General features: G+C 36.5%; 1 protein-coding gene and 1 pseudogene across 1 annotated transcript; both read left to right on the forward strand.

Moving 5' to 3' along the window:
- The first annotated feature begins 4,438 nt into the window (after positions 1 to 4,438).
- On the forward strand, positions 4,439 to 5,911 carry LOC135588320 (phospholipase A1-II 5-like). Its single transcript, XM_065080398.1, has one exon. It carries the CDS (start codon positions 4,476 to 4,478, stop codon positions 5,643 to 5,645), a length of 1,170 nt encoding a protein of 389 aa, XP_064936470.1. The 5' UTR covers positions 4,439 to 4,475; the 3' UTR covers positions 5,646 to 5,911.
- Positions 5,912 to 6,191: 280 nt separating this feature from the next.
- LOC135680421 (myosin-11-like) lies at positions 6,192 to 23,120 on the forward strand (annotated as a pseudogene).
- Positions 23,121 to 25,556: the final 2,436 nt, after the last annotated feature.

A 25,556-nucleotide genomic window follows, 5' to 3' on the forward strand; every position in this document is an offset into this window, starting at 1 on the left:
AGGAGATCAGAATAAATAGAATCACTATTCTTTTTCCAACATATATGCCTATAGAATGGGAAGGAGAAGGGGAAGGGGAAGGCAGTGGATGAATATGAACAAATGCGACAGAGCATACATGATATAGATACAGAAAGAGACTCATCGTATTCACAACCATCGTATTATGAAGAATCATATGGGCAACAACAGTATGGTGATAGTTGGTCATCCTTCTCTAAGCAACATCATGATACAGAACCACATTGATGCATCAATGGCATAAATATATACCTCAAGAGCTGCCTTGGATAAATATGATTTATGATGATCAATCTACGATCAGTACCACATTGATGCATCAATGATATACGGTATATCAATACACTATGTCATGGGATCAATTTCATGATTGGGTCCAACAAACGTATCATATTGATATGTATCGGATCGAGGACCCCGATCCACCACCCGTGGAGGCCCGTCGTTCGTTTTGGTGGTATAATTAACAATCAGGTATATTTAGATATATGATTATTTAATTCATTTGAATTTTAGAGTTTATATTGTAACAAAATAGTCTAACAATTCAACTGATTTTTCTATAGATATTTCAATCTATAACGAGCTGAAATACGGACCTCGAACAAGACTACCTCAAAGCCCGAAAAAGATATCATATAGATATTTCATGATTGGGTCCAACAAACGTATCATATTGATATGTATCGGATCGAGGACCCCGATCCACCACCCGTGGAGGCCCGTCGTTCGTTTTGGTGATAGAATTAACAATCAGGTATATTTAGATATATGATTATTTAATTCATTTGAATTTTAGAGTTTATATTGTAACAAAATAGTCTAACAATTCAACTGATTTTTCTATAGATATTTCAATCTATAACGAGCTGAAATACGGACCTCGAACAAGACTACCTCAAAGCCCGAAAAAGATATGTGATGCTATTTTTACCTAATTTACATTGATTTTGCTAAATTTATACTATTACTATATTTATTTGTAACTTGAAAACTCTATCCTAACTTTTTTTTAATTTTCAGGTATTTTCGGAGGGATAAATCGGTGAAATCAGGTGTACCGTTCGGTACACCTCGGTATACCGCTCGGTACGCCGTACCATACCGTACCGAGCCAGCGTCGAAACGCCTGTACGGTACGGTACGATGAACCTTGGTTTCAACAACTCTGTACTTTAAAGATGTGTTCAACAAATCAATGCTAATAAGGAAGCTATGTGAAAGATGTGGAAAACACTTATGTTAGGGAGATTATTTTTAGAAAAAAAAATATTTGGATATGAATGTAATTGGTATCTATTGTTAACAGATATACCTACCTATTGTGATGATGTCTTAACAACTATGTACGCAAAAAACATGAGGAAAACAAGTTGGTAGTAATATTGGAAAAATTAGAAGAGGAACTCAATGATTGTAATTGATATCTATCATCCAATAGATATGTATATATAATATAATATCTTTCTAATAATTCTATACTTAAAAGATATGTTCAACTAATCAATACTTCTAAAAGAAGCTATGTGAAAGACGTAAGAAACACAATTATTAGGGGGGTGTTTTTTTTCTTAACGAAACAAACAAACGTGTGGATATGAATGGAATCAATATCTGTCATCAACAAGATATACCTACCTATTATGATAATGTCTTAGTGGAAAAATTAGAAGAGAACAATAGAATAGATGCAATGATGTCTCAACAACTTTGTACTTCAAAGGCATGTGGAACAAATCAACATTGACAAGAGAAGCTACGTGAAAGACGTGGAAAACACTATTGTTAGGGGGGGGGGGTGTTTTTTCTCCATGGGCAAAAGAGAAATAAAAAGATGAGAAAATGAATGTAATTAGTATCAATTATGATATATACCTATTGAATATGATGGTATATCAATAACTCTGTGCTTAAAAGACATGTTGAACAAATCAACACTAACAAAATAAGCTATGTAAACGATGTGAAAAACACTATTGTTAGGGTAGTTTTTTTTTTTTTTGTAGGGAAAAAAAAAGTGTGGGCATGAATTTAATCGTATCCATCATCAACGGATATACCTATATATTATGATAATATCTTAATAATTCTGTACGCAAAAGATATGAGAAATATAAGTTGATAGTAAGAGTGGAAAATTTAGAAGAGGACACCAGAATGAATGTAATCGATATTCGTCATCCAAAAAATATGCCTATAGAATGTGATGATATCTCAACAACTCTTTACTTAGAAAGCATAGGGAACAAATCAATACTAACAAAAAAAGCTACATGAAAGAGACATGAAAAACAATATTGTTAGGGGAGTGTTTTTCTTTTTTCTCAAGGAAAAAGAAAAAAAAAGTATGGATATAAATGTAATCGGTATCCGTTGTCAATAAATATACCTACCTATTGTGATGATGTCTCAATAACTCCATACACAAAAGACATGAGAAAAACAAGTCTAGTAATAGTGAAAAAATTAGAAGAGGATATAAGAATGAATGCAATCGGTATCCTATCGTCCAATAGTGATGCCTACAAATGTGATGATTGTAGAATTGAAGAATATATTATGAAAGGTATTAATTTCATTCATCCAAATAATATATATTTATATAAGTTTTGAGGACTAGATTTCTCTCAATCATGTATTTAAATTACCTAATCATATCAATTGCTATCTGTTATTGATCCTCATATCATAGATTGATTGAGAATATAAGGAATACAACATGTCATTCCATGTTTGTCTCTATCATAATTTTCTATCAATGTTATCTCAACAATTTTGTAGTTAAACAAATCAACATTAACAAAAGAAGTTACACAAAAGATGTGAAAAATGCTCTTGTTAGAGGAGTATTTTTTTATAATAAAAAAGGTGTGAATATATAGTATCTATTGTCAACAAATATGCTTATCTATTGTGATTATGTCTCAATAACTCTATACATAAAAGACGAAGAAAATAAGTCGACAATAATAGTGAAAAAAATTAGAGGAGGACATCAGAATTAGTATAATCAGTATCCCATCGTGCAATAGATATACCTATAAAATGTGATGATGTCACAGCATCTTTGTACTTAAAAGACATATTCAATAAATTAACACTTCCAAAAGAAGTTACATGAAAGATATGGAAAACATTGTTAGAGGGTGTTTTTTTTTCCCAAGAAAAATAAAAAGAGTATGATATGAATATAATCAATATCTGTCGATGATAGATATATCTATCTATTGTGATAATATTTCAACAACTCTATATGCAAAAAATATGAGGAAAATAAGTCAACATTAATAGTGAAAAATTAAAAAAAAAACATCAAAATAAATGTAATCGATATCCATTGTCCAATATATATGCGTATAAAATATGATGATGTGTCAACAACTCTGTGCTTAAAAGAAGTGATCAACAAATCAACACTAACAAAAACGTCACATGAATGATGTGGAAATCACTAGTGCTAGAGTTTTTTTCTAAGAAAAAAAAAAATGGATATGAATGTAATCAGTATCGGTTCTCAACAGATATACTTATCTATTCTGATGATGTCTTAATAATGCTCTATGCAAAAGATACGAGAAAAAATATCGATGATAATAATAATAATAATTAAAAATATTAAAAAGAGTGTAATCGATATTCATCATCCAATAGATATATCTACCTAATGTGATGATGTGTCAACAACTTTATACTTGAAAGAAATCAATGCTAACTAAAAACTTTACAAAAAAAAGGTGGAAAATATTATTATTGTCAGAGGTGTTTTCTTTTCAAGAAAATATATAAAGTATGGATATGAATGTGTCTTAACATACTTTGTCCGAGCCATGACACGTTAATCAATGGAATATGCTGCAAACATGTGAACGGGTCACCTGTGAAATAGCCCCCCAAACACAAAAAAGAGAAAAAGAAAAATATAGTACAATGAGAAGATGACACAATTATGCTCTGTTATTCATCAGAGTCTGTTTCGACTACACCGGTGGGATCGAATATCTAAAGCCGTTGCTTTGCCTATACTAATCTAAGAAGTAAATAATTTTCTATGTAAGTTTTCACATATGAATAACATGTATTATACATATACAGTTTCATGTTTCTTCTGTATAATTTGTGTTTTATTTTCAATTGTATTGTTACATGAAAAAGGTAGACTTCCAAAATGTTTCCAACGTCGAAATCACATCATCGGCATTGATTCCATTACTGTGTAATTAGTACTGTGCGGGCCCGTGAAAAAGAAAAATGAAGAAACAAGTTACCTGAGGCATTGATTCCATTAAACACGTTGTGAGCTCTTCATTCATCGGCAAGCAGCTTCAATTATTGGAAATCCCTGTATGGGCCTTCATGTTCGTGCTACCATCTCCTTGTACATATATATGTCACTGGGCACCTCACCATATTCCACACAAAGTATCATTCACTCCTATCCTCCTCCTCCTCTTCGAATGGCGCAAAAGATTGGCGCGGAAACACCATCCTGGCCAGAGCTCCTCGGATCCGAGCACTGGTCCGGCCTTCTCGACCCTCTCGACCAATCCCTTCGCGTCTTCCTCCTCCAATGCGGTGACATGTGTCAGGTCACTGCCGACTCCTTCATCAAAGACGACCACTCCAAGTACCGTGGCATGTGCCGCTACCGCCCCAGCACCCTCCTCGACCAAGTGTTCTTCCCCTACGCGGCCAACTACGACGTCAAGGAGTACCTCTACGCCATGTCGCAAAATTCGTCAGACAATACCAAGGAGTCCAATTGGATGGGCTACATCGCCGTCTCCAACGACGCATACACGAACCTTACCGGGCGCCGCGAGATCTACGTCGTATGGCGCGGCACGATGCGGCCGTCGGAGGTCCTCGAGGACCTCGCGACCAGTCTCGTGCCCTTACACCCCGACAACCAAGATGTGCAGGTCATGCAAGGCTGGAACGACATCTACACGTTGAAAGACAGCGATTCGCAATTTCCATGCAACGCAACCAGTGCAAGGGAGCAGTTACTGAGTAAGTTAAGCGAGCTAGTGGAGCTATACAAGAACGAGAGCCTTAGCATAGTGTGCGTTGGCCACAGCCTGGGAGGCGCCCTCGCCATCTTGAGTTCTTTCGATATAGTGAACAAAGGACTGTCCAATATAGAAGGCAAGGCGGAGGAGTACTTCCCAGTATGTGCCGTGGTGTTTGAGAACCCCAAAGTTGGGAACAAGGCCTTCAATGATAGGTTTGAGAAGCTGCCCAACCTTCGAGCTCTACGTGTCCGGAATCACGGTGACATCGTTCCATATTGGCCAATTTCAACCGACTACGTTGACACCGGCTCAGTTCTGGACATAGACGCCAAGATGTCGCCCTACTTGAAAATCCTTGCGGATAACCACGACCTGCAAGTGGTCCTCCACACGGTGGCCGGGTGGACCAGGAAGGGCGGCGAGTTCCAATTGGAGGTGAAGAGGAGCCCGGCGCTGGTGAACAAGCAGGGCGGCAACTTGAAGGATGAGTGGCTCATACCGGAGCAGTGGTGGGTGGAGAAGAACAAAGGAATGGTACTGGATGAGGATGGAGAGTGGTCCGAGACACCTGGATGGAACTGCAAGTCATCCAGTAATGGCCACAAGCTCTAAGGATCCTATGCCTGCCTGCCTATCTACCCTAAATAAAGTTGTCACTCCCTGCTCTCACTCTCTATCTCTGTGTGTCGTCACGGGGGCGGGGGAGGGAGATGACAACAAGAACTAGTGCAGGCATGCATGCAGCAGTCACGTACGTACGCTTCAAACTCGTGTGGTGATCAGTTTCTAGTGGATGTGTGTAATTGGGTCAGTAAGTGAAACGCCAGTGAAGCACGTGCTTCGCTGAATAATAATAAATAAAGATCCTCTGGTTTGAACATCGGCTTCACCGTCTCACCGTCGTCGATCACATCCATGGTGGTAATACCTGCTACCAAATGAATGAATGGTAGCTCTCCCTTCATCTCGTTCTACGGTGCCATGCGAATGGACGAATCCAATATGTAGTTTAGTTGGAGGAGGCGATGACGCGATATTAACCAAGACCTTTGCGCGCGATCGAGGGCCAACAACGGCGGAAGGGAAGTGGAAACGAAGACCATGAAATCCGCGACGCACGTACAATTAAGATGGACTCGTAAGCTATTGGATCCTGACATGGATTATTTTGCTCGATGCAAACAGCTGTTAGACGTCAACGTGAATTTTAATTCCTTTTAAAACTTATGAAATGATCCATACTTGCACCTTTTTCTTTTCCAGAAAAAGAAAGCTCCGACTTGACATTTGGCATGACGAGTTTCGACAACTAACATAGATAGGTGTCGTTTGGACTGATATCTATCATCATTCTCTCAGTCCAATCCAGTTCTTGAAGCTTTTGGCAATGCCAAAACTGTTCGAAACAATAACTCAAGGTAACACTATTTTAGTATTCTTTCCTTTTTGGACAAGTATTTTCTTTTCATGTCAAGCATTAGTAATGTGGCGTTCGATCAACAGTCACTTTGATGCATCTGTTGAAAATTGAGACAAATGTTTGATCAGCTGTGAATAATATGTTTCACATTATTTTGGTACCATATTAACAGTAACTTTGGTGCATCTGTCGAAAATTGAGACAAATGCTTGATCAGCTGTGAATAATATGTTTCACATCATTTTGGTACCATATTTGCTATGTTCAAATATCTAATTTGTCTTTCTTGTTTTTGTTCATCCAATATCGATTTAGTCGGTTTGGTAAATTTGTTGAGATCCAATTTGACAATAACGGAAGGATATCAGGTGCTGCTATCAGAACATACTTACTTGAAAGATCTCGTGTCTGCCAAATTAATGATCCTGAGAGAAACTATCATTGTTTTTACCTTCTCTGTGCTGCACCTCATGTGGTATGTATGCCCTGCCATTGTTTTTAAATGGGTTATGTTAAATATTGGAATGGACATTATAAAATGTTTACCTATGTGGCAGGAGATCGAGAAGTATAAGTTGGGGAGTCCACAATCATTTCATTATCTTAACCAATCCAAATGCTTCAAATTAGATGGGGTTGATGAAGCTCAAGAATATCTATCTACCAGAAGGGCCATGGATATAGTTGGGATCAGTGAGCAAGAACAGGTATGCTTCTTTAGTTTATTCTAAAGTAAGTTGGTTCTTTAATTCTGAACATTGTTATTCGATTGTATTGTTTATATTCAGGAGGCAATATTCAGGGTTGTAGCTGCCATACTTCATATTGGAAATATTGATTTTGCTAAAGGGCCAGAAATAGATTCATCTGTTATCAAAGATGAGAAGTCAAGATTTCATCTTAACATGGCAGCCGAACTTCTGATGTATGCCCAAGTTATCTGTTTCTGTTCTGTGAAAAACTATTCTTTTACCAACATGGCATGAAATAATGTTTATGTCAGGTGTGATGTCAAGGGTTTAGAGAATGCATTGATAAAACGTGTCATGGTGACCCCTGAAGAAGTTATTACAAGAACTCTTGATCCTGCTTCCGCAATTGTCAGCAGGGATGGTTTAGCAAAAACCGTCTATTCCCGACTATTTGATTGGTAAGAGCTATGTCTTGTTGTGAAAATCCTGGCACTGATCCTTTATGATAGTGCAATTAATCATTTGATTGGTCACACTCTATACAGGCTTGTAGACAAAATAAATGTATCAATTGGGCAGGATCCAAATTCAAAGTCACTGATCGGAGTTCTTGATATATATGGTTTTGAAAGTTTCAAATGTAATAGGTAATCCATCAATAGGAAAATGCAATCACAGTTTTGCTTTCAGGGATTACGGATGGTTAAACATGATAATTGGTGATTCTTATCTTTTGTCTTGTGCTCAAAACAGTTTTGAACAGCTCTGTATCAATTATACAAATGAAAAGCTGCAGCAACATTTCAATCAGGTTTTCCTAAAGCTTTTTACATAAATTTGTAGATTGAGTTAATTATAGGTTCAATTTTAACACATGATGCCATGTCCAGCATGTCTTCAAGATGGAGCAAGAGGAGTATACCAAAGAGGAGATTAACTGGAGCTACATAGAATTTGTTGATAACCAAGATGTTCTGGATTTGATTGAGAAGGTTTATCATTTTTTGTCATAAATTTCTTTTGATTTGTGATTTTTTGCAGAAATTGGTGATTTTGTTTGGTAGCATCTTGATCAGATTCATTATTTATGCATTTACAACAACTATACTTTTTTTAATGGGTAAATTTGATAGGACAATGTCTAGAGAACATATGGGTCAAGAATGAGTTTGGTAACCTCGAAGAACATATCTGTATTAGAAAATCAATTTAGATTTTAAGCCCAAGCGTTTCATCTTTGTTAACCATGAAACTGTATAAGATTGATAATATCATAATAGTGTTTGGTGGGGAACAGTAGGATACACATAAATTTCATGGATGGATGAAAACATCCTTTCAGCTGTGAATCCTTTTTGTGGTTGTATTATTTGCTCAAGAAAGCATAGAAAAGATAAATGTTCTTTTTAACTGCTCATGTACTGGTTTATTCCATTGAGGAATAGGAGGTTGATCCAACACTAATTGATTTCAGCTCTATTGGATATTTTTCCCTGCCACTGAGCTCTTTTGATGACAGTCAATCCAAGAGTCTTAATGTACTTTCAACAATATGCCATTCGATATAATGCCAATGTGAATGTGTGGCATTCTTTTGATGACAGTCAATCCAATGAGTGCATTTGCAACATTTAATGCCCAGACTTTAGCATGTCAGTTCAGATGCATATTGAACTCAACTACTTGATGTTATTTGTCTTAAGTCTTTTCTTATATGTGGAATTGTAGAATTAGCTGTATGTAAAGCTGGAAGGCGCAATATATATGACCCTGAGTTTGCTTTCAATTTTTTAAAACAAATTTGCTTTTGGCTACCAACTTATTTGCCATTATGACGACAAATATTTTATTTCAGAAACCTGGAGGAATAATTGCGCTTCTTGCCATCGCACTGTTAGGATGATGCCTCAGCAAAATGGTGTGGCCGAACATATGAACAGAACACTCTTGGAGAGAGCGAGGTGTATAATCTCAAATGTAGGGTTGACAAAAGACTTTTGGGCAGAGGCGATTAATATGGCCTGTTACGTTGTCAACCGTGCTCCTTCTGCAGCACTTGATTTTAAAACTCCAAAAGAAGTTTGGTCAGGTACTCCTGCTGATTACTCTGATTTTAAAATTTTTGGGTGTCCAGCATACATGCATGTAAATGAAGGAAAATTAGAGCCTCGGGTTAAAAAGTACATTTTCCTTGGGTATGCTTCTGGGGTGAAAGGATAGTGTCCTGATCCCAAATCCCCAAAATTTATAATCAGTAGAGATGTTACTTTTGATGAATTATCTATGCTATCTTCTAAACAGGAATCTATTAGTTGTACAAATGATAGTGCGCAGAAGCAGGTGGAGTTTGAGATTGGTAGTTCAGATTCTTTTAAGTCGAACTCTTCTACTCAAAGAATGCTAGTAGATAGTCCCGAGTCTACTGATGCAGATGATCCAAAGGAAGAGCAATACTCCATAGCCAAGGATAGACCACGGAGAGATATTCGACCACCACAAAGATATACAAATTTGGTTGCATATGCTTTGTCTGTTGTAGAAGAAACAAGTGAAGTTGGTGAACCTACTTCCTACTCAGATGTAGTTTCTTGTGATAATTCCGCTAAGTGGTTGATTGCGATGAATGAAGAAATAGAATCTCTTCATCAGAATAGAACTGGGGATCTTGTGAAGCCGCCTTCGGGTAAGAAAATTGTTGGATGCAAATGGGATACCATTGCTGAGGGAAAGGTCCTTGTTCAGAAAATTCATACAAAGGACAATCCTGCTAATATGCTTACGAAGCCTCTTCCGGTTTACAAGTTCAAGCTGTGCTTGGACTTGGTTGGTATTCATTGTTGGAGATTGCCCGTTGGGGCTTTTGGGAAGAAGGTGGAGCAAGTTTTGTTGGGACATGCCAAGGTAGAGATTTGTTAGTTTGGCAAGTTCCATAGTCCAACATCGGGAAAAATTAGACTTGTTGTCTCGTCTTGGAACTATAAATAAGGGCCTGGGCTTTGAAGTCAGATGTACCACAAGCACCACAAGAAAATCTGTTTACGGTTTGGGTTTTTTCTTGTTTAGTAAGCTGAAGGTGTTTTATGGCCTAGGAACATCTTCCTAAGGCATTTGTAAGTGTCCCTCTTTTGCAATAGTAATTTGCTCCTCTTTCTTCCATGGATGTAGGTCAAAGTCAATTGATCGAACCACGTATATCTGGTGTTCTGGTGTTTTGTTTGTTCTTGTCGCTTTTATTCTTTCCGCTTTATTGTCTTTGTTGTGTTGCCAAAATTATCCTTTGGTAAATATCCTTGGGCTAGCTCTAACAAACTGGTATCAGAGGCTGGTTCTGGGATCTTTTGGCAACAATGACAATATCAAAGATCGTTGGCGAGAAATTCGATAGAAATGTCAACTTCGGCATGTGGCAACTTAAGATGGAGGTCATTCTGGTTCAAGACGGAGTTGATTTGGCACTACAGGGGGCTGAGAACATTCAAGATGGTACGTCAATGGAAGATCTTGCGAGTATGGATAAGAAGGCCCGATCCAGCATTATTCCAAATCTCTCTAATGAGGTTTTACGGGAGGTAGCTACGGAGACTACGGCTAAGAGCATGTGGGACAAGCTTAAAGCCTTGTACATGAAGAGGACAGTGAAGAATCATCTCTACTTGAAGCAGAGTCTATATATGCTTCGGATGATTGAAAGTACATCTATACTCTCGCATCTTGATAAGTTTGATTCTTTGGTTATGGATTTGGAGAATATAGATGCAAAAATTGATGATGAGGATAAGGCTTTGTTACTCTTGTGTTCTCTTCCCCAATCTTTTAAGCATTTTCGTGATACTTTGATTTATGGAAAAGAAACAGTTTTGTATCAAGAAATTAAATCTGCACTGAAATCTAAGGAGCAGATAGACAAGAATATCACTGGGGAAAGTAGAGAGAATCAGGCTGAGGGTCTGGTTGTTAGGGGGAGAATGGATAAAAGAGAATTTGACAGTAGTAGATCTAAATCTAGAACTAAATCCAGACATAGAAATTTGGAATGCAGATATTGTCATAAAATGGGGCACATTAAATCTAATTGCTTTAAGTTGAAAAATAAATTAAAGCAAAAGAAAAAATTTGTTGAGAAAACTATTGAATCCGCTGAAGTTAGTATAGCAATTGATGAGAATGTTTGGAAATATTTTTTCTGCTATTGATGACAGGACGAGGTCTAAAAATGAATGAATTTTAGATTCGGGTTGTTCTTATCACATGTGTCCCAATAGGGATTTGTTTTCCACGTATGAATCTTGTAATGGTGGAATTGTTTTGATGGGCAATAATGTCGCATGTGATGTTGTTGGTAGAGAAACAATCCGAATTAAAATGCATGATAGTATTGTGAGGACGCTCACTAATGTTAGACATGTTCCTGATTTGAAAAAGAATCTCATCTCTTTAGGCACCCTAGAGGCCCTTGGGTGTAAATACACAGCTGAAGGTGGAGTTATGAAAGTTTCAAGAAGTGCTCTTATTGTTATGAAAGCTTATAGGTCTGGTAGCTTGTATATTCTGTAGGGAACTACTGTCACAGGTTCAGTTGCAGTTTCGTCATCATCATTGTCTGATTCTGACATCACCAAATTATGGCATATGTGTTTGGGTCATATGAGCGAAAAAGGTTTGAGCATATTGAGCAAAAGAGGTCTACTTTACGGACAGAGTACTGGGCCACTGGACTTTTGTAAACACTGCATTTTTGGAAAGCAGAAAAGAGTCAGCTTCAATTCTCCGGCAGTTCACAAAACGAAAGGTACTCTTGACTATATTCATTCAGACCTTTGGGGTCCAGCTCAAGTTCAGTCTAAGGGTGGTGCCAAGTATATATTGACTTTCATTGATGATTATTCCAGAAAAGTTTGGGTTTATTTTCTGAAGCATAAAAATGATGTTTTTCTAACCTTTAAACAATGGAAGGCTTTGATTGAGAAGCAAACATGTAAACAGATTAAGCGGCTTCGAACAGATAATGGCATGGAATTTTGTGAAGGTGATTTTGAAGAATTCTGCAAAAATGAAGGAATCGTTCGGCATCGCACTGTTAGGATGACGCCTCAGCAAAATGGTGTGGCCGAACGTATGAACAGAACACTCTTGGAGAGAGCCAGGTGTATAATCTCAAATGCAGGGTTGACAAAAGACTTTTGGGCAGAGGCGATTAATATGGCCTGTTACGTTGTTAACCGCGCTCCTTCTGCAGCACTTGATTTTAAAACTCTAAAGGAAGTTTGGTCAGGTACTCCTGCTGATTACTCTGATTTTAAAGTTTTTGGGTGTCTAGTATACATGCATGTAAATGAAGGAAAATTAGAGCCTCGGGCTAAAAAGTGCATTTTCCTTGGGTATGCTTCTGGGGTGAAAGGATAGTGTCCTGATCCCAAATCCCCAAAATTTATAATAAGTAGAGATGTTACTTTTGATGAATTATCTATGCTATCTTCTAAAGAGGAATCTATTAGTTGTACAAATGATAGTGCGCAGAAGCAGGTGGAGCTTGAGATTGGTAGTTCAGATTCTTTTAAGTCGAACTCTTCTACTCAAAGAATGCTAGTAGATAGTCCCGAGTCTACTGATGCAGATGATCCAAAGGAAGAGCAATACTCCATAGCCAAGGATAGACCACGGAGAGATATTCGACCACCACAAAGATATGCAAATTTGGTTGCATATGCTTTGTCTGTTGCAGAAGAAACAAGTGAAGTTGGTGAACCTACTTCCTACTCAGATGTAGTTTCTTGTGATAATTCCGCTAAGTGGTTGATTGCGATGAATGAAGAAATAGAATCTCTTCATCAGAATAGAACTGGGGATCTTGTGAAGCCGCCTTCGGGTAAGAAAATTGTTGGATGCAAATGGGATACCATTGCTAAGGGAAAGGTCCTTGTTCAGAAAATTCATACAAAGGACAATCCTGCTAATATGCTTACGAAGCCTCTTCCGGTTTACAAGTTCAAGCTGTGCTTGGACTTGGTTGGTATTCATTGTTGGTGATTGCCCGTTGGGGCTTTTGGGACGAAGGTGGAGCAAGTTTTGTTGGGAAATGCCAAGGTAGAGATTTGTTAGTTTGGCAAGTTCCATAGTCCCACATCGAGAAAATTAGACTTGTTGTCTCGTCTTGGAACTATAAATAAGGGCCTGGGCTTTGAAGTCAGATGTACCACAGGCAGCACAAGAGGCACCATAAGAAAACCTGCTTACGGTTTGGGTTTTTTCTTGTTTAGTAAACTGAAGGTGTTTTATGGCCTAGAAACATCTTCCTAAGGCATTTGTAAGTGTCCCTCTTTTGCAGTAGTAATTTGCTCCTCTTTCTTCCGTGGATATAGGTGAAAGTCAATTGACCGAAACACGTATATCTGGTGTTCTGGTGTTTTGTTTGTTCTTGTCGCTTTTATTCTTTCCGCTTTATTATCTTTGTTGTGTTGCCAAAATTACCCTTTGATAAATATTCTGGGGCTAGCTCTAACAGTTTCCAGCAAAGAGAGAATAAGAGACCTGAATACAAATTGAAGCTTTAGTTTGCCTTTTAAATCTAAAGTCATCGCGTGCAGTCATTGCCCTTAAGCCTGTTTGCAAAATAATTGCTGATGATCGAAGTGTTGTATACAATTTCCTTGCAAAATATTGACGCAGATTCTTCTGAATTTTGACTGCTGCTGCTTCACGTCTCATATACTCATAAAGCTTACAGGCCAATCTCCCTGAATTTAACCAAATTGAGAACACAAATGAAGATTTTTTTTACTGATGCACAAGAAAAAAAAATCAAAATCCAAACGATTCAGACTTAATAATTAGATCACAGGACTTCCAAATGAATGATAGCACGTCCAATTGAAAGAAATAACAAGCACAACTTAGTCTTAGGGTAACCTTTCTGATGATAAGGAAAAGATGTACCAATCTTATAATATCTCAACCATACCTCTCCATAAAGACTGCAGATGAATAGCTGCTTTCCGTAGTTTAAGGAAATCTTTACGAGCAATATATGTACGGATTTGCCTCTGAATTGTTCTAGCTGCTCTTCCAAGCACCTCCGCTCTTCTAGCATCCAGTTCAGCCATCTGGCCAGCTCTCAGAAACACTTTGCTCTTGCCTAGCTGCCCATGACGGTGATACACAATGTGAGAAAAGACATGCTCAAATAAAAATTCTCAATGAATTTGGGTAGAACAAATTAAAAGATGTAGGTAGATAAGAAAAAGCATTTTCAATGGAGAAAATTTGTTATTCTCTATATTTTTAAGGAGAAAGGGACCCAAAACATCAGTAGCCTTTAGTGTATAACTAAGAGAAGATGTAATGCAGTTCTTTTTCCTCATAGATTCTGCCCATTCTTATAAATGTCTAAAGAGAATTTTCTATGTTACATTCTTTGACATACTCAGCTTACTAAGTTAATCCAAAAGCTGTCCCAGTAGAGTAGTAATTGAACATCATAAAAAAGAAAACAAAAAACATCTGGTAACAATGGTCTTACCTGGTAACCTTTCAATCCGATTTTGTCCAGAATCTTTTGGCAAGCAATCTTGTCATCAGAGCTATCCAGATTTACAAAGATCAAAAGCAGGTGCGTTAAAATATTAAGCTCATATACATACAACACCACGTAATTTAGAGATGATTCAAAATTCATTTTACAGATTTACAGAGGCTTACTTTCCTTCCAAAACATCTGGGGCAAGAAGACCAAATCGACGGAGAAATTCATAAAATGTTCTTCGAGTCGGATATCCAGCACAGCTGATCCGGATTGCTTCAAGAACACCCTAGATGTGTGAAGAAGCCAAAGCAAAATGGTAAATGATTATGTGATGATTGAAAATAATATAAAAAAGAATTACAAGTCAATTGTAGTAAGATGGGACTTACTCCACATCGCAACTGTTGGATAACATTGAAGTTCTCAAAAATAGCAGGTTTGAGGACATTATTTGGCTTCACACATCTGATGTAATGAGGTTGAGTTGAGTTCAAGGTTTCCATCAGCGATTGAAGTTGTAGCTGAGATTTTGTAAGATCATAAGTCAAAAAGAGAAGTGTATTTGTAACTAATTAACTAAGAAAATCAACTTAAAAGTCATTGTACACATCTTTCTCGTAGACACTGAAGCACAAAATTTTAAAAAAATTGCAAGTTTATGTATGTCTACACTTCATAGATGCCCTCCCATGGATAAAAGCACAAGGTTGATGATCCTATTAGAAAATCTCACCTATTACTCAATCAGCATAAAAAATTTCCATCTATAAATGCAAAAAAAAAAAAAAATCAATGGACACCAGAAATATTAAGTTAACCCATGTCTAGTTATGTGCCATGCAGTTTCTACTTGATGACAGTTGTGCAAATCATGGAATCACAGGGTGACATTCACTCGTAAATATTACCTCTGCACAAGGATTCACTACTAAAGAAGAGTAAGCAGGTCATTTCACACATGAGTTTAAGAAAACAATTACTAGAAAAATAATATTATTTGTAACATACAGAAAATAATATACGAACAGAAAAAAAATATTACTTTAAAGCGGGCTCCGATGGAAGAGAATTTGGAAGATTTTGATGTCTCTTCAGGAAGTGGTGGAAATAAACCCGAAACAAATGGGCACTTGGAAGCATTCAATAATTCCTGATGTTCTGCCACAACATAATCTTTGTTTTTGTCCAAGAAGTAGTCAGCTTGATATGTTACCTAAGTGGATAGTATAGATAATAGATATATTAATCCAATCAAAGGAAGATTCAATAAAAGTACTTCAGCATATTCAAAAAATGAATACTTACCTCTCCAGCATAATGGCCAATTGTAAAGTTTGTTCGAGAAAGTTTTGGTTTTATAAACCTCTTGTTGTTTTTGAATGTCTGATACAATTTTTGAGCAAATGTCTCGTGTGTTGACTTGGGAAACATGCTGAATCAAGCAAGAAATGTAGGATAAATCAAAAGTTACTTTAGAATATATGCATATCAGCATATGGACATATAAGAATCCTAATGTTACTTGATAGAATTTCCTTCCAAGTAGAAAAATGGTTTTGTACCAAAACAAGGGAAGCAATCAACACATACCAGGCTTCAACGATTCCTTCATTTTTGCAGAATTCTTCAAAATCACCTTCATAAAATTCCATGCCATTATCTGTTCGAAGCCGCTTAATCTGTTTACATGTTTGCTTCTCAATCAAAGCCTTCCATTGTTTAAAGGTTAAAAAAACATCATTTTTATGCTTCAGAAAATAAACCCAAACTTTTCTGGAATAATCATCAATGAAAGTCAATATATACCTGGCACCACCCTTAGACTGAACTTGAGCTGGACCCCAAAGGTCTGAATGAATATAGTCAAGAGTACCTTTCGTTTTGTAAACTGCCGGAGAATTGAAGCTGACTCTTTTCTGCTTTCCAAAAATGCAGTGTTCACAAAAGTCCAGTGGCCCAGTACTCTGTCCGTAAAGTAGACCTCTTCTGCTCAATATGCTCAAACCTTTTTCACTCATATGACCCAAACACATATGCCATAATTTGGTGATGTCAGAATCAGACAATGATGATGACGAAACTGCAACTGAACCTGTGACAGTAGTTCCCTACAGAATATACAAGCTACCAGACCTATAAGCTTTCATAACAATAAGAGCACTTCTTGAAACTTTCATAACTCCACCTTCAGCTGTGTATTTACACCCAAGGGCCTCTAGGGTGCCTAAAGAGATGAGATTCTTTTTCAAATCAGGAACATGTCTAACATTAGTGAGCGTCCTCACAATACCATCATGCATTTTAATTCGGATTGTTCCTCTACCAACAACATCACATGCAGCATTATTGCCCATCAAAACAATTCCACCATTATAAGATTCATATGTGGAAAACAAATCCCTATTGGGACACATGTGATAAGAACAACCCGAATCTAAAATTCATTCATTTTTTGACCTCGTCCTGTCATCAATAGCAGAAAAAATATTTCCAAACATTCTCATCAATTGCTATACTAACTTCAGCGGATTCAATAGTTTTCTCAACAAATTTTTTCTTTTGCTTTAATTTATTTTTCAACTTAAAGCAATCAGATTTAATGTGCCCCATTTTATGACAATATCTGCATTCCAAATTTCTATGTCTGGATTTAGATCTAGATTTAGATCTACTACTGTCAAATTCTCTTTTATCCATTCTCCCCCTAACAACCAGACCCTCAGCCTGATTCTCTCTACTTTCCCCAGTGATATTCTTGTCTATCTGCTCCTTAGATTTCAGTGCAGATTTAATTTCTTGATACAAAACTATTTGTTTTCCATAAATCAAAGTATCACGGAAATGCTTAAAAGATTGGGGAAGAGAACACAAGAGTAACAAAGCCTTATCCTCATCATCAATTTTTGCATCTATATTCTCCAAATCCATAACCAAAGAATCAAACTTATCAAGATGCGAGAGTATAGATGTACCTTCAATCATCCGAAGCATATATAGACTCTGCTTCAAGTAGAGATGATTCTTCACTGTCCTCTTCATGTACAAGGCTTTAAGCTTGTCCCACATGCTCTTAGCCGTAGTCTCCGTAGCTACCTCCCGTAAAACCTCATCAGAGAGATTTAGAATAATGTTGGATCGGGCCTTCTTATCCATACCCGCAAGATCTTCCATTGACGTACCATCTTGAATGTTCTCAGCCCCCTGTAGTGCCAAATCAACTCCGTCTTGAACCAGAATGGCCTCCATCTTAAGTTGCCACATGCCGAAGTTGACATTTCTGTCGAATTTCTCGCCAACGATCTTTGATATTGTCATTGTTGCCAAAAGATCCCAGAACCAGGCTCTGATACTAGTTTGTTAGAGCTAGCCCCAGGATATTTACCAAAGGATAATTTTGGTAACACAACAAAGACAATAAAGCGGAAAGAATAAAAGCGACAAGAACAAACAAAACACCAAAACACCATATATACGTGGTTCGATCAATTGACTTTGACCTACATCCATGGAAGAAAGAGGAGCAAATTACTACTGCAAAAGAGGGACACTTACAAATGCCTTAGGAAGATGTTCCTAGGCCATAAAACACCTTCAGCTTACTAAACAAGAAAAAACCCAAACCGTAAACAGGTTTTCTTGTGGTGCCTGTGGTACATCTGACTTCAAAGCCCAGGCCCTTATTTATAGTTCCAAGACGAGACAACAAATCTAATTTTTCCGATGTGGGACTATGGGACTTGCCAAACTAACAGAAACAGCTTCTAAAACTTTAGCTACATGGTTTTATGTTGTTCCGAAAGAGAATCTATAATACATCACTTCATAAATGAGCTGGCATGTATGTTTTTTAATTTCTTAATCTACCAATTGCTCATTTGGACTATGATTTAAACATATTTTGTCCTTTGCTTCAGGCTCGGTGGCATTGTCACCGAGATTATTCTTACTACAAGAGATCGCAGAAGGCAACGCTTACTTATCAGTGTGCTTGGAGACAAAGGCTTGCAAGAAAAGAGCTTAGAAAGCTAAGAATGGTCTCTTCTTAACTCTGGATTTCTGAATTTCTCCAAATAAAATGAAGCTTATACATAACCTAGTTGTTAACTCAAATTTCTGCAGGCTGCTAGGGAAACAGGAGCCCTAAAAGAAGCAAAAGACAAGCTTGAAAAGCGTGTGGAGGACTTGACATGGCGTTTGCAGCTTGAGAAACGACTAAGAGTAATAATCCTTTCTAAATAATTCTCCATGCGATACGTTGGCACTTTATCTATTCTTCTGTTTAGTATTCTGTGCTGGTTGATGAGTTGCGAGATAACCTGCTTGACTCCAATATGCAGACTGATCTGGAGGAGACAAAGGCACAAGAAATTGCTAAACTACAAGAGATGTTGCATGAGACGCAACTGCAGGTAGAAGAATCAAAGTCCATGGTTATCAAGGAACGTGAGGCTGCACGCAAGGCTATCGAGGAAGCACCTCCTGTCATAAAGGAAACCCCTGTTTTGGTTCAAGATACAGAAAAGATCAATGCATTAACTGCTGAAATTGAAAACCTGAAGGTAGGACCAACAAACTCATACAGACATTAGATCTCTCTCTATCTATATATGGTGTCCTGGGTTCTGAATCAGGACCATGTGCATTAGGAGCGAGAAAAGACAGGAAAACCAGGAATTGTAGACATTTGTATGCTGATTAATGAGAACCTCTATTGTATTTACCGTTATAGTACGTTATGTTCTACAAATTACCTGTGTTTAAATTAGATGCCTGTTAAATGAATTACTTTGTTGTTCACTCTGAATTATGAAGTAATTTTGTTTTTATTCTCTTATTATCATGACAGGCTTTAATGCAAACAGAAAAGCAGGCAACTGATGCAGCCAATAAATCATTAGCTGAAGCTCAGGAAAGAAATAATGAACTACTCAAGAAAGTTGAAGATTCTGCGGCAAGAGCTGAGCAACTTCAAGACACTGTTCAAAGGTTTCTGATTTAGTGATCTTTTTTTTTGGGGGGGTTTATCTCCAGCAATTTAGGTATCATTTTGGATAAATGTAGATGGAATGCATGAGAATTTTAAACTTCTTATGTTATAAATACTATAAGAAGCTAAAACCAGTTATCAGTCATATGTCCTGAAGTTTTGCTTCAGTAACATGAGGTAATAGTTGTATCTTCTTTCCGAGCACAGGCTTGAAGAGAAAGTATCAAACTTGGAGTCAGAAAATCAAGTACTACGTCAACAGGCAGTTGCCATTTCACCAACCACCAGAGCATTAACTACACGCCCAAAAACAACTATCATCCAGGTGCCTTTCATCCTTAATGCTTATACAGTTGTTTTGTTTAGTGTATATGGATGTCTTGCTTATGCTATCATATTATTGTGCCTTTGTTACAGAGAAGCACAGAAAATGGGAATATTCTGAATGGTGAATCAAAACTTGCTTTGGTAAGCATAATAATTGAATTCTAATGAGCATTCAGTTTCTGTGATATCGAATGTCATTCCCGAAAAAGATAGGTAAATTAACCTGGATGATTCTCCTTACATGAAAACTGTAGGATCTTAGTCCTGGTATACCTAGTTCCAAGGAGCTCCAAAATGATGATAAACCACAGAAGTCACTCAATGAAAAGCAGCAGGTATAATTTTATTTAATTTTTAAATAGAAGCCATTCAGTAAAGATGCTTTAATATTTGTGCATCTTGTTGATATTGAATTTTGTCACAACTTCTTGTTCGATCATGCTGATTACATCCATCTGTTTTTTCACAATGCTGTTTTCCAGGAGAACCAGGACTTGCTTATTGAATGCATCTCTAAGGACCTAGGATTCTCTCATGGTAGGCCTATTACTGCTTGTCTCATCTACAGATGCCTTCTTCACTGGAGATCCTTCGAAGTTGAAAGAAGTAGTATTTTTGACCGTATAATCCAAGCAATAGGCTCAGCTATTGAGGTATGAAAAACCTTTTTAAATTGTTGCTGGGATTTTATTGTGTTTCGTCGTATGTGAATAAGGAATTTAATGCATTTACAATTTTGTGTTAGATTTGTGACCACTCTATGCAGCCTCAACAATCTTTCATGTTTACCTAACCCATATTAGTGAAACTGCTACATGATCTTATTCATAGTTCCGTGCCAGTTTTTTATTTAACTAAATTTTCAACTTGCATATCTGAAAGGCCCAGGATAACATTGATGTCTTATCCTACTGGTTGTCCAATTCATCTACTTTATTGTTGCTTCTCCAACGGACACTAAAAGCAAGTGGAACCGCAAGTTTGACGTCACAGAGGCGTCGAGCATCAGCTTTGTTTGGGAGGATGTCTCAAGTAAGGCAGCAGAACCTTTTTCCCAGAAGAAGATGATGAGTGTTTTCACTATGGTTTCCTTGTAGTTTTTCGTTGTTTAATGTGTTTTTATTAATTTCCCTGCATTTTAAGGGGATTCGATCTTCTCCTCAAAGTGCTGGGCTCTTTTCTTTTAATGGCCGCATGATGGGTGGATTGAGCGATTTGCGTCAAGTTGAAGCAAAATATCCTGCTCTGTTTTTCAAGCAGCAGCTTACTGCTTTTCTCGAGAAAATTATGGAATGATCAGAGACAATCTAAAAAAAGAAATATCTTCACTGCTTGCCTTGTGTATCCAGGTATGAAGAAACTTTTCAAATAGTCGTGCTTGAAATTTTGTTAATATTGCTAACCATGCAGGCACCAAGAACATCTCGTGCAAGCTTATTGAAAGGGTCACGATCTCAAGCAAATACTATGGCCCAGCAGGCACGAATCGCGCATTGGCAGAGTATTGTGAAAAGCTTAACCAACTACTTGAAAATACTGAAAGCCAATTATGTAAGTTTTGTAGTGGCAGTCTCTTTAATTTCATACATGTTTGGCAAAACTTTTGGTCCTTATCCTTTTTTCACCACTCAGGTCCCTCCATTTTTAGTCCGCAAGGTGTTCACCCAAATCTTTTCATTTATAAATGTTCAACTGTTTAACAGGTACGTAAAGTTTAAATGTGAATTCCATGCCACTATTTTTGTAGTCATGTGAACTTTCTTATTGAAAGGAATAATTTCCTTTTTGTGCTCTTTATATAGCCTTCTATTGAGGCGCGAGTGCTGTTCATTTAGCAATGGGGAATATCTCAAAGCAGGATTGACTGAGTTAGAACACTGGTGCTATGATGCTACCGAAGAGGTGGTATCCTTTGATCTCAGTCAACTTTTATCAAGGCATTGAACTAAAATATCATTTGCACACAGTATGCAGGTTCTGCCTGGGATGAGTTGAAGCATATTAGGCAGGCTGTTGGTTTCTTGGTATGTTGTCTTTTATGAAGAACACAGCTGTTGAAAGCTATTGAAGAAGGTTCAATATTTTTAATTTTTAATTTTTGAGAAACATCACACAATATATTCATTGATCCAGGTTATACATCAAAAGCCGAAGAAGACCTTGAAGGAGATAACCAATGATTTATGTCCAGTTTGTGCCACTACTTTGACCTGTTATGATGTTAAAAACATGGAGTCATTTAGTTATCATACCCATTTTGAACTGTTATCTGATTCTGTTTTCAGGTTCTTAGCATACAACAGTTATACAGAATCAGTACGATGTACTGGGATGACAAATATGGAACACACAGTGTATCGTCGGAGGTACGTTTTGAATTCAGTTTATTGATGTGGTCAGACTATCATCTAAACATTTATATCCTACTTTTTAGGTCATTTCAAGTATGAGAGTTATGATGACAGAGGATTCAAATAGTGCAGTTGGCAGTTCGTTCTTGTTGGATGATGATTCCAGGTCATTTTTTAATAAACATGTTTAAGTTCTCTGTGTTTTTTTTTTAATATTTTGGGGGCACGGGTAGGTGACGGTGGTTCAGGAATAGGAAAATCTAAGCTGGATTTATCCTTCATCAATTTGTCGATGCAGCATACCTTTCTCTGTGGATGATATTTCCAAGTCAATGACGGAGATAGAGATAGCAGATGTTGATCCGCCACCTCTGATTCGTCAGAATTCAGGCTTTGCTTTTTTGCTACAGAGAAAGGAATAGTAATTCTCAGTCGCCAAGTGTTCCAGTTCTCAACCATTCAGCAAGATGTGCATACTCATCTCGTAAATATGATGTTATTCTACTCGTGCCAAATTGGCTGGTGAACCAAGGGTAGATGATAGATTATCATTTTAGTATTTGTGTTTGATTTGTTGATTTGTTTTTGTGAATTTATTTTTTCCAGTTGTATTTATTGGTGAATAGCTCTGGGCTGCTATTGGGAATGCTCAGTGTCTATTATTAGGTAGTACGAGGGTGCTGCATCAACAAACATTTAGAAGTTGCATTCATTCGTCTATGCTCTGTTGGTAATGTAGTTGGCAATTGAAGCAACAATAGAAACATTCAAAAGGTTAATCTTTTGTTGTATGTTGAAGGTCTTGTAGATGCAATTATGCCTAGTCTTTCCAACACTAGCAATTTCTTAACTGTGGTATATACTCAATTGTGACTAAAGGGAGGAGGGGGAGGAAGAAATTGAAAGGAGAGGAGAGGAGGGAAGGGAGGAGAGAAGAAGAGGTGGTGGAGGGGCGACGCATGGATAAAAAAAAAAAAAAAGTTTTGAATTGGGGGATGAAACTGAATTTTTTTTATTAAAAAAGTATCATGGATAAGTTTTCAATGTGGATGCCAAGTCAATTAGTAGGATTTTAAAATAAAAAATATATGGTGCATGGCATGCGGCCAATCTCCTCCAACCACGAAGATGATGATATTAGATTTTTCAGAAAAGAAACTACGATAGATGTAGCCCACGAGGGGAGGGATGGGTGATGAAAGAGACTACAATGTACAACGATGTCAAGGCAGCCATTGGTCACATTAATGTCCCTACAACCAAAGAGTAATTGCTGGTCCATTCGAAAATATACTGACAAATTGAAAAGAAAATATAATTTGTATTCTCTATCCGTCATAAACGAACATCCTTATAGCCTGTAGTCGAATAAAAAAAAAGGGTGTGAGTCAATGTATTGTTATGAGACGATTTAGGTGTTTGCGAATCTATTATATTTAAAATTATATTTTAAATACACATTGGTAAAATTGTAGGTCAAAAAGTCCATTGAATATTTAGTGATAAATTTATCCTTCTAATTTTTAAATATTTATTTTGAAATAAATATATTTTTGTTTAAATAAATAAAATTTATAAAAAAAATTGTATGACCCAAATATATAATAAATAAAAATAAAATCATATAAATAAATATACAATAATATTTTAAAATAAATATTTAAAATATAATCTTATAGAAAATATAAGTCAGGTTGATTTTTCACTAAATCATCATGGCAATCTTGTAATTTTACATAAAGTCATAGGTACTTATGAAATTTAAAAATTATATTAGCATCTCGTAAATGTTGAAGTGCTAATATTACTATGAGATATCATTTGAGCATTTTAAATGTAACATGAGATTTGAAAAAAAATTATTGGGCTTTAAACACAAATTTCGAATGTGTTATGCAACCATAATGTATATGATGTCTCAACAACTTTGTATTAAAAAAAATATGAGGAAAAAGGTTATGGATATGAATGTAATAGATATCCATCGTCAACAAATATATCTGACTATTGTGATGATATATCTAACAACTCTGTATGTAATAGACATACGGAAAACAAGATGATAGTAATAATGAAAAAATTAGAAGAGGATACCAGAATGAACCAATGAATATGCCTATAGAATATGATAATGTTTCAACAACTCTGTACTTAAAAGATATGTTCAACAATCAACACTAACAAAAAAAAAAGCCACTTGAAAGACATGAAAAACACTATTGTTAGGGGTTTTTCTTTTTTTCCAAGGAAAACAAAAAAAAAACCGTGTGGATATGAATGTAATCAATATCTGTCATCAACAAGATATACCTACCTATTGTGATGATGTCTCAATAACTCTGTATGCAAAAGATACGAGGAAAAGAAGTAGATAAGAATAGTGAAACATATAGAAAGTGATGATGTTTCAACAACTCTGTACTTTAAAGATGTGTTCAACAAATCAACGCTAATAAAGGAAGCTATGTGAAAGATGTGGAAAACACTTTTGTTAGGGGGATCTTTTTTAGGAAAAAAAAATATTTGGATATTAATGTAATTGGTATCAATTGTCAACCTACCTATTGTGATGATGTCTTAACAACTATGTACGCAAAAAACATGAGGAAAACAAGTTGGCAGTACTATTGGAAAAAATAGAAAAGGAACTCATAATGATTGTAATTGATATCTATCATCCGATAGATATGTATATATAATATAATATCTTTCTAATAATTCTATACTTAAAAGATATGTTCGACGAATCAATACTTCCAAAAGAAGCTATGTGAAAGACGTAAAAAACACAATTATTAGGGGGGTGTTTTTTTCTTAAGGAAACAAACAAATGTGAATGTGAATGTAATCGGTATCCATTGTCAATAGATATACCTACCTCTTATGATAATGTCTCAAATAGCTCTGGACGCAAAATGCATGAGGAGTACAAGTCAACAATAATAGTGGAAAAATTAGAAGAGAACACTAGAATAGATGTAATGATGTCTCGACAACTTTGTACTTCAAAGGCGGCATGTGGAACAAATCAACATTGACAAGAGAAGCTACGTGAAAGACGTGGAAAACACTATTGTTAGGGGGGGTGTTTTTTTTTTTCCCTAGGCAAAAGAGAAAAAAAAAGATGAGAATATGAATGTAATCAGTATCAATTATGATATATACCTATTGAATATGATGGTATATCAATAACTCTGTGCTTAAAAGACATGTTGAACAAATCAACA

The sequence above is a fragment of the Musa acuminata genome, chromosome BXJ1-8 (genome assembly GCF_036884655.1).
Source record: "Musa acuminata AAA Group cultivar baxijiao chromosome BXJ1-8, Cavendish_Baxijiao_AAA, whole genome shotgun sequence".
NCBI classification, from domain to species: domain Eukaryota; kingdom Viridiplantae; phylum Streptophyta; class Magnoliopsida; order Zingiberales; family Musaceae; genus Musa; species Musa acuminata.

What these genes read in the sequence shown, in the direction of transcription:
- LOC135588320 (XM_065080398.1), top strand. Translation starts at nt 4,476, where the DNA reads ATGGCGCAAAAGATTGGCGCGGAAACACCATCCTGGCCAGAGCTCCTC.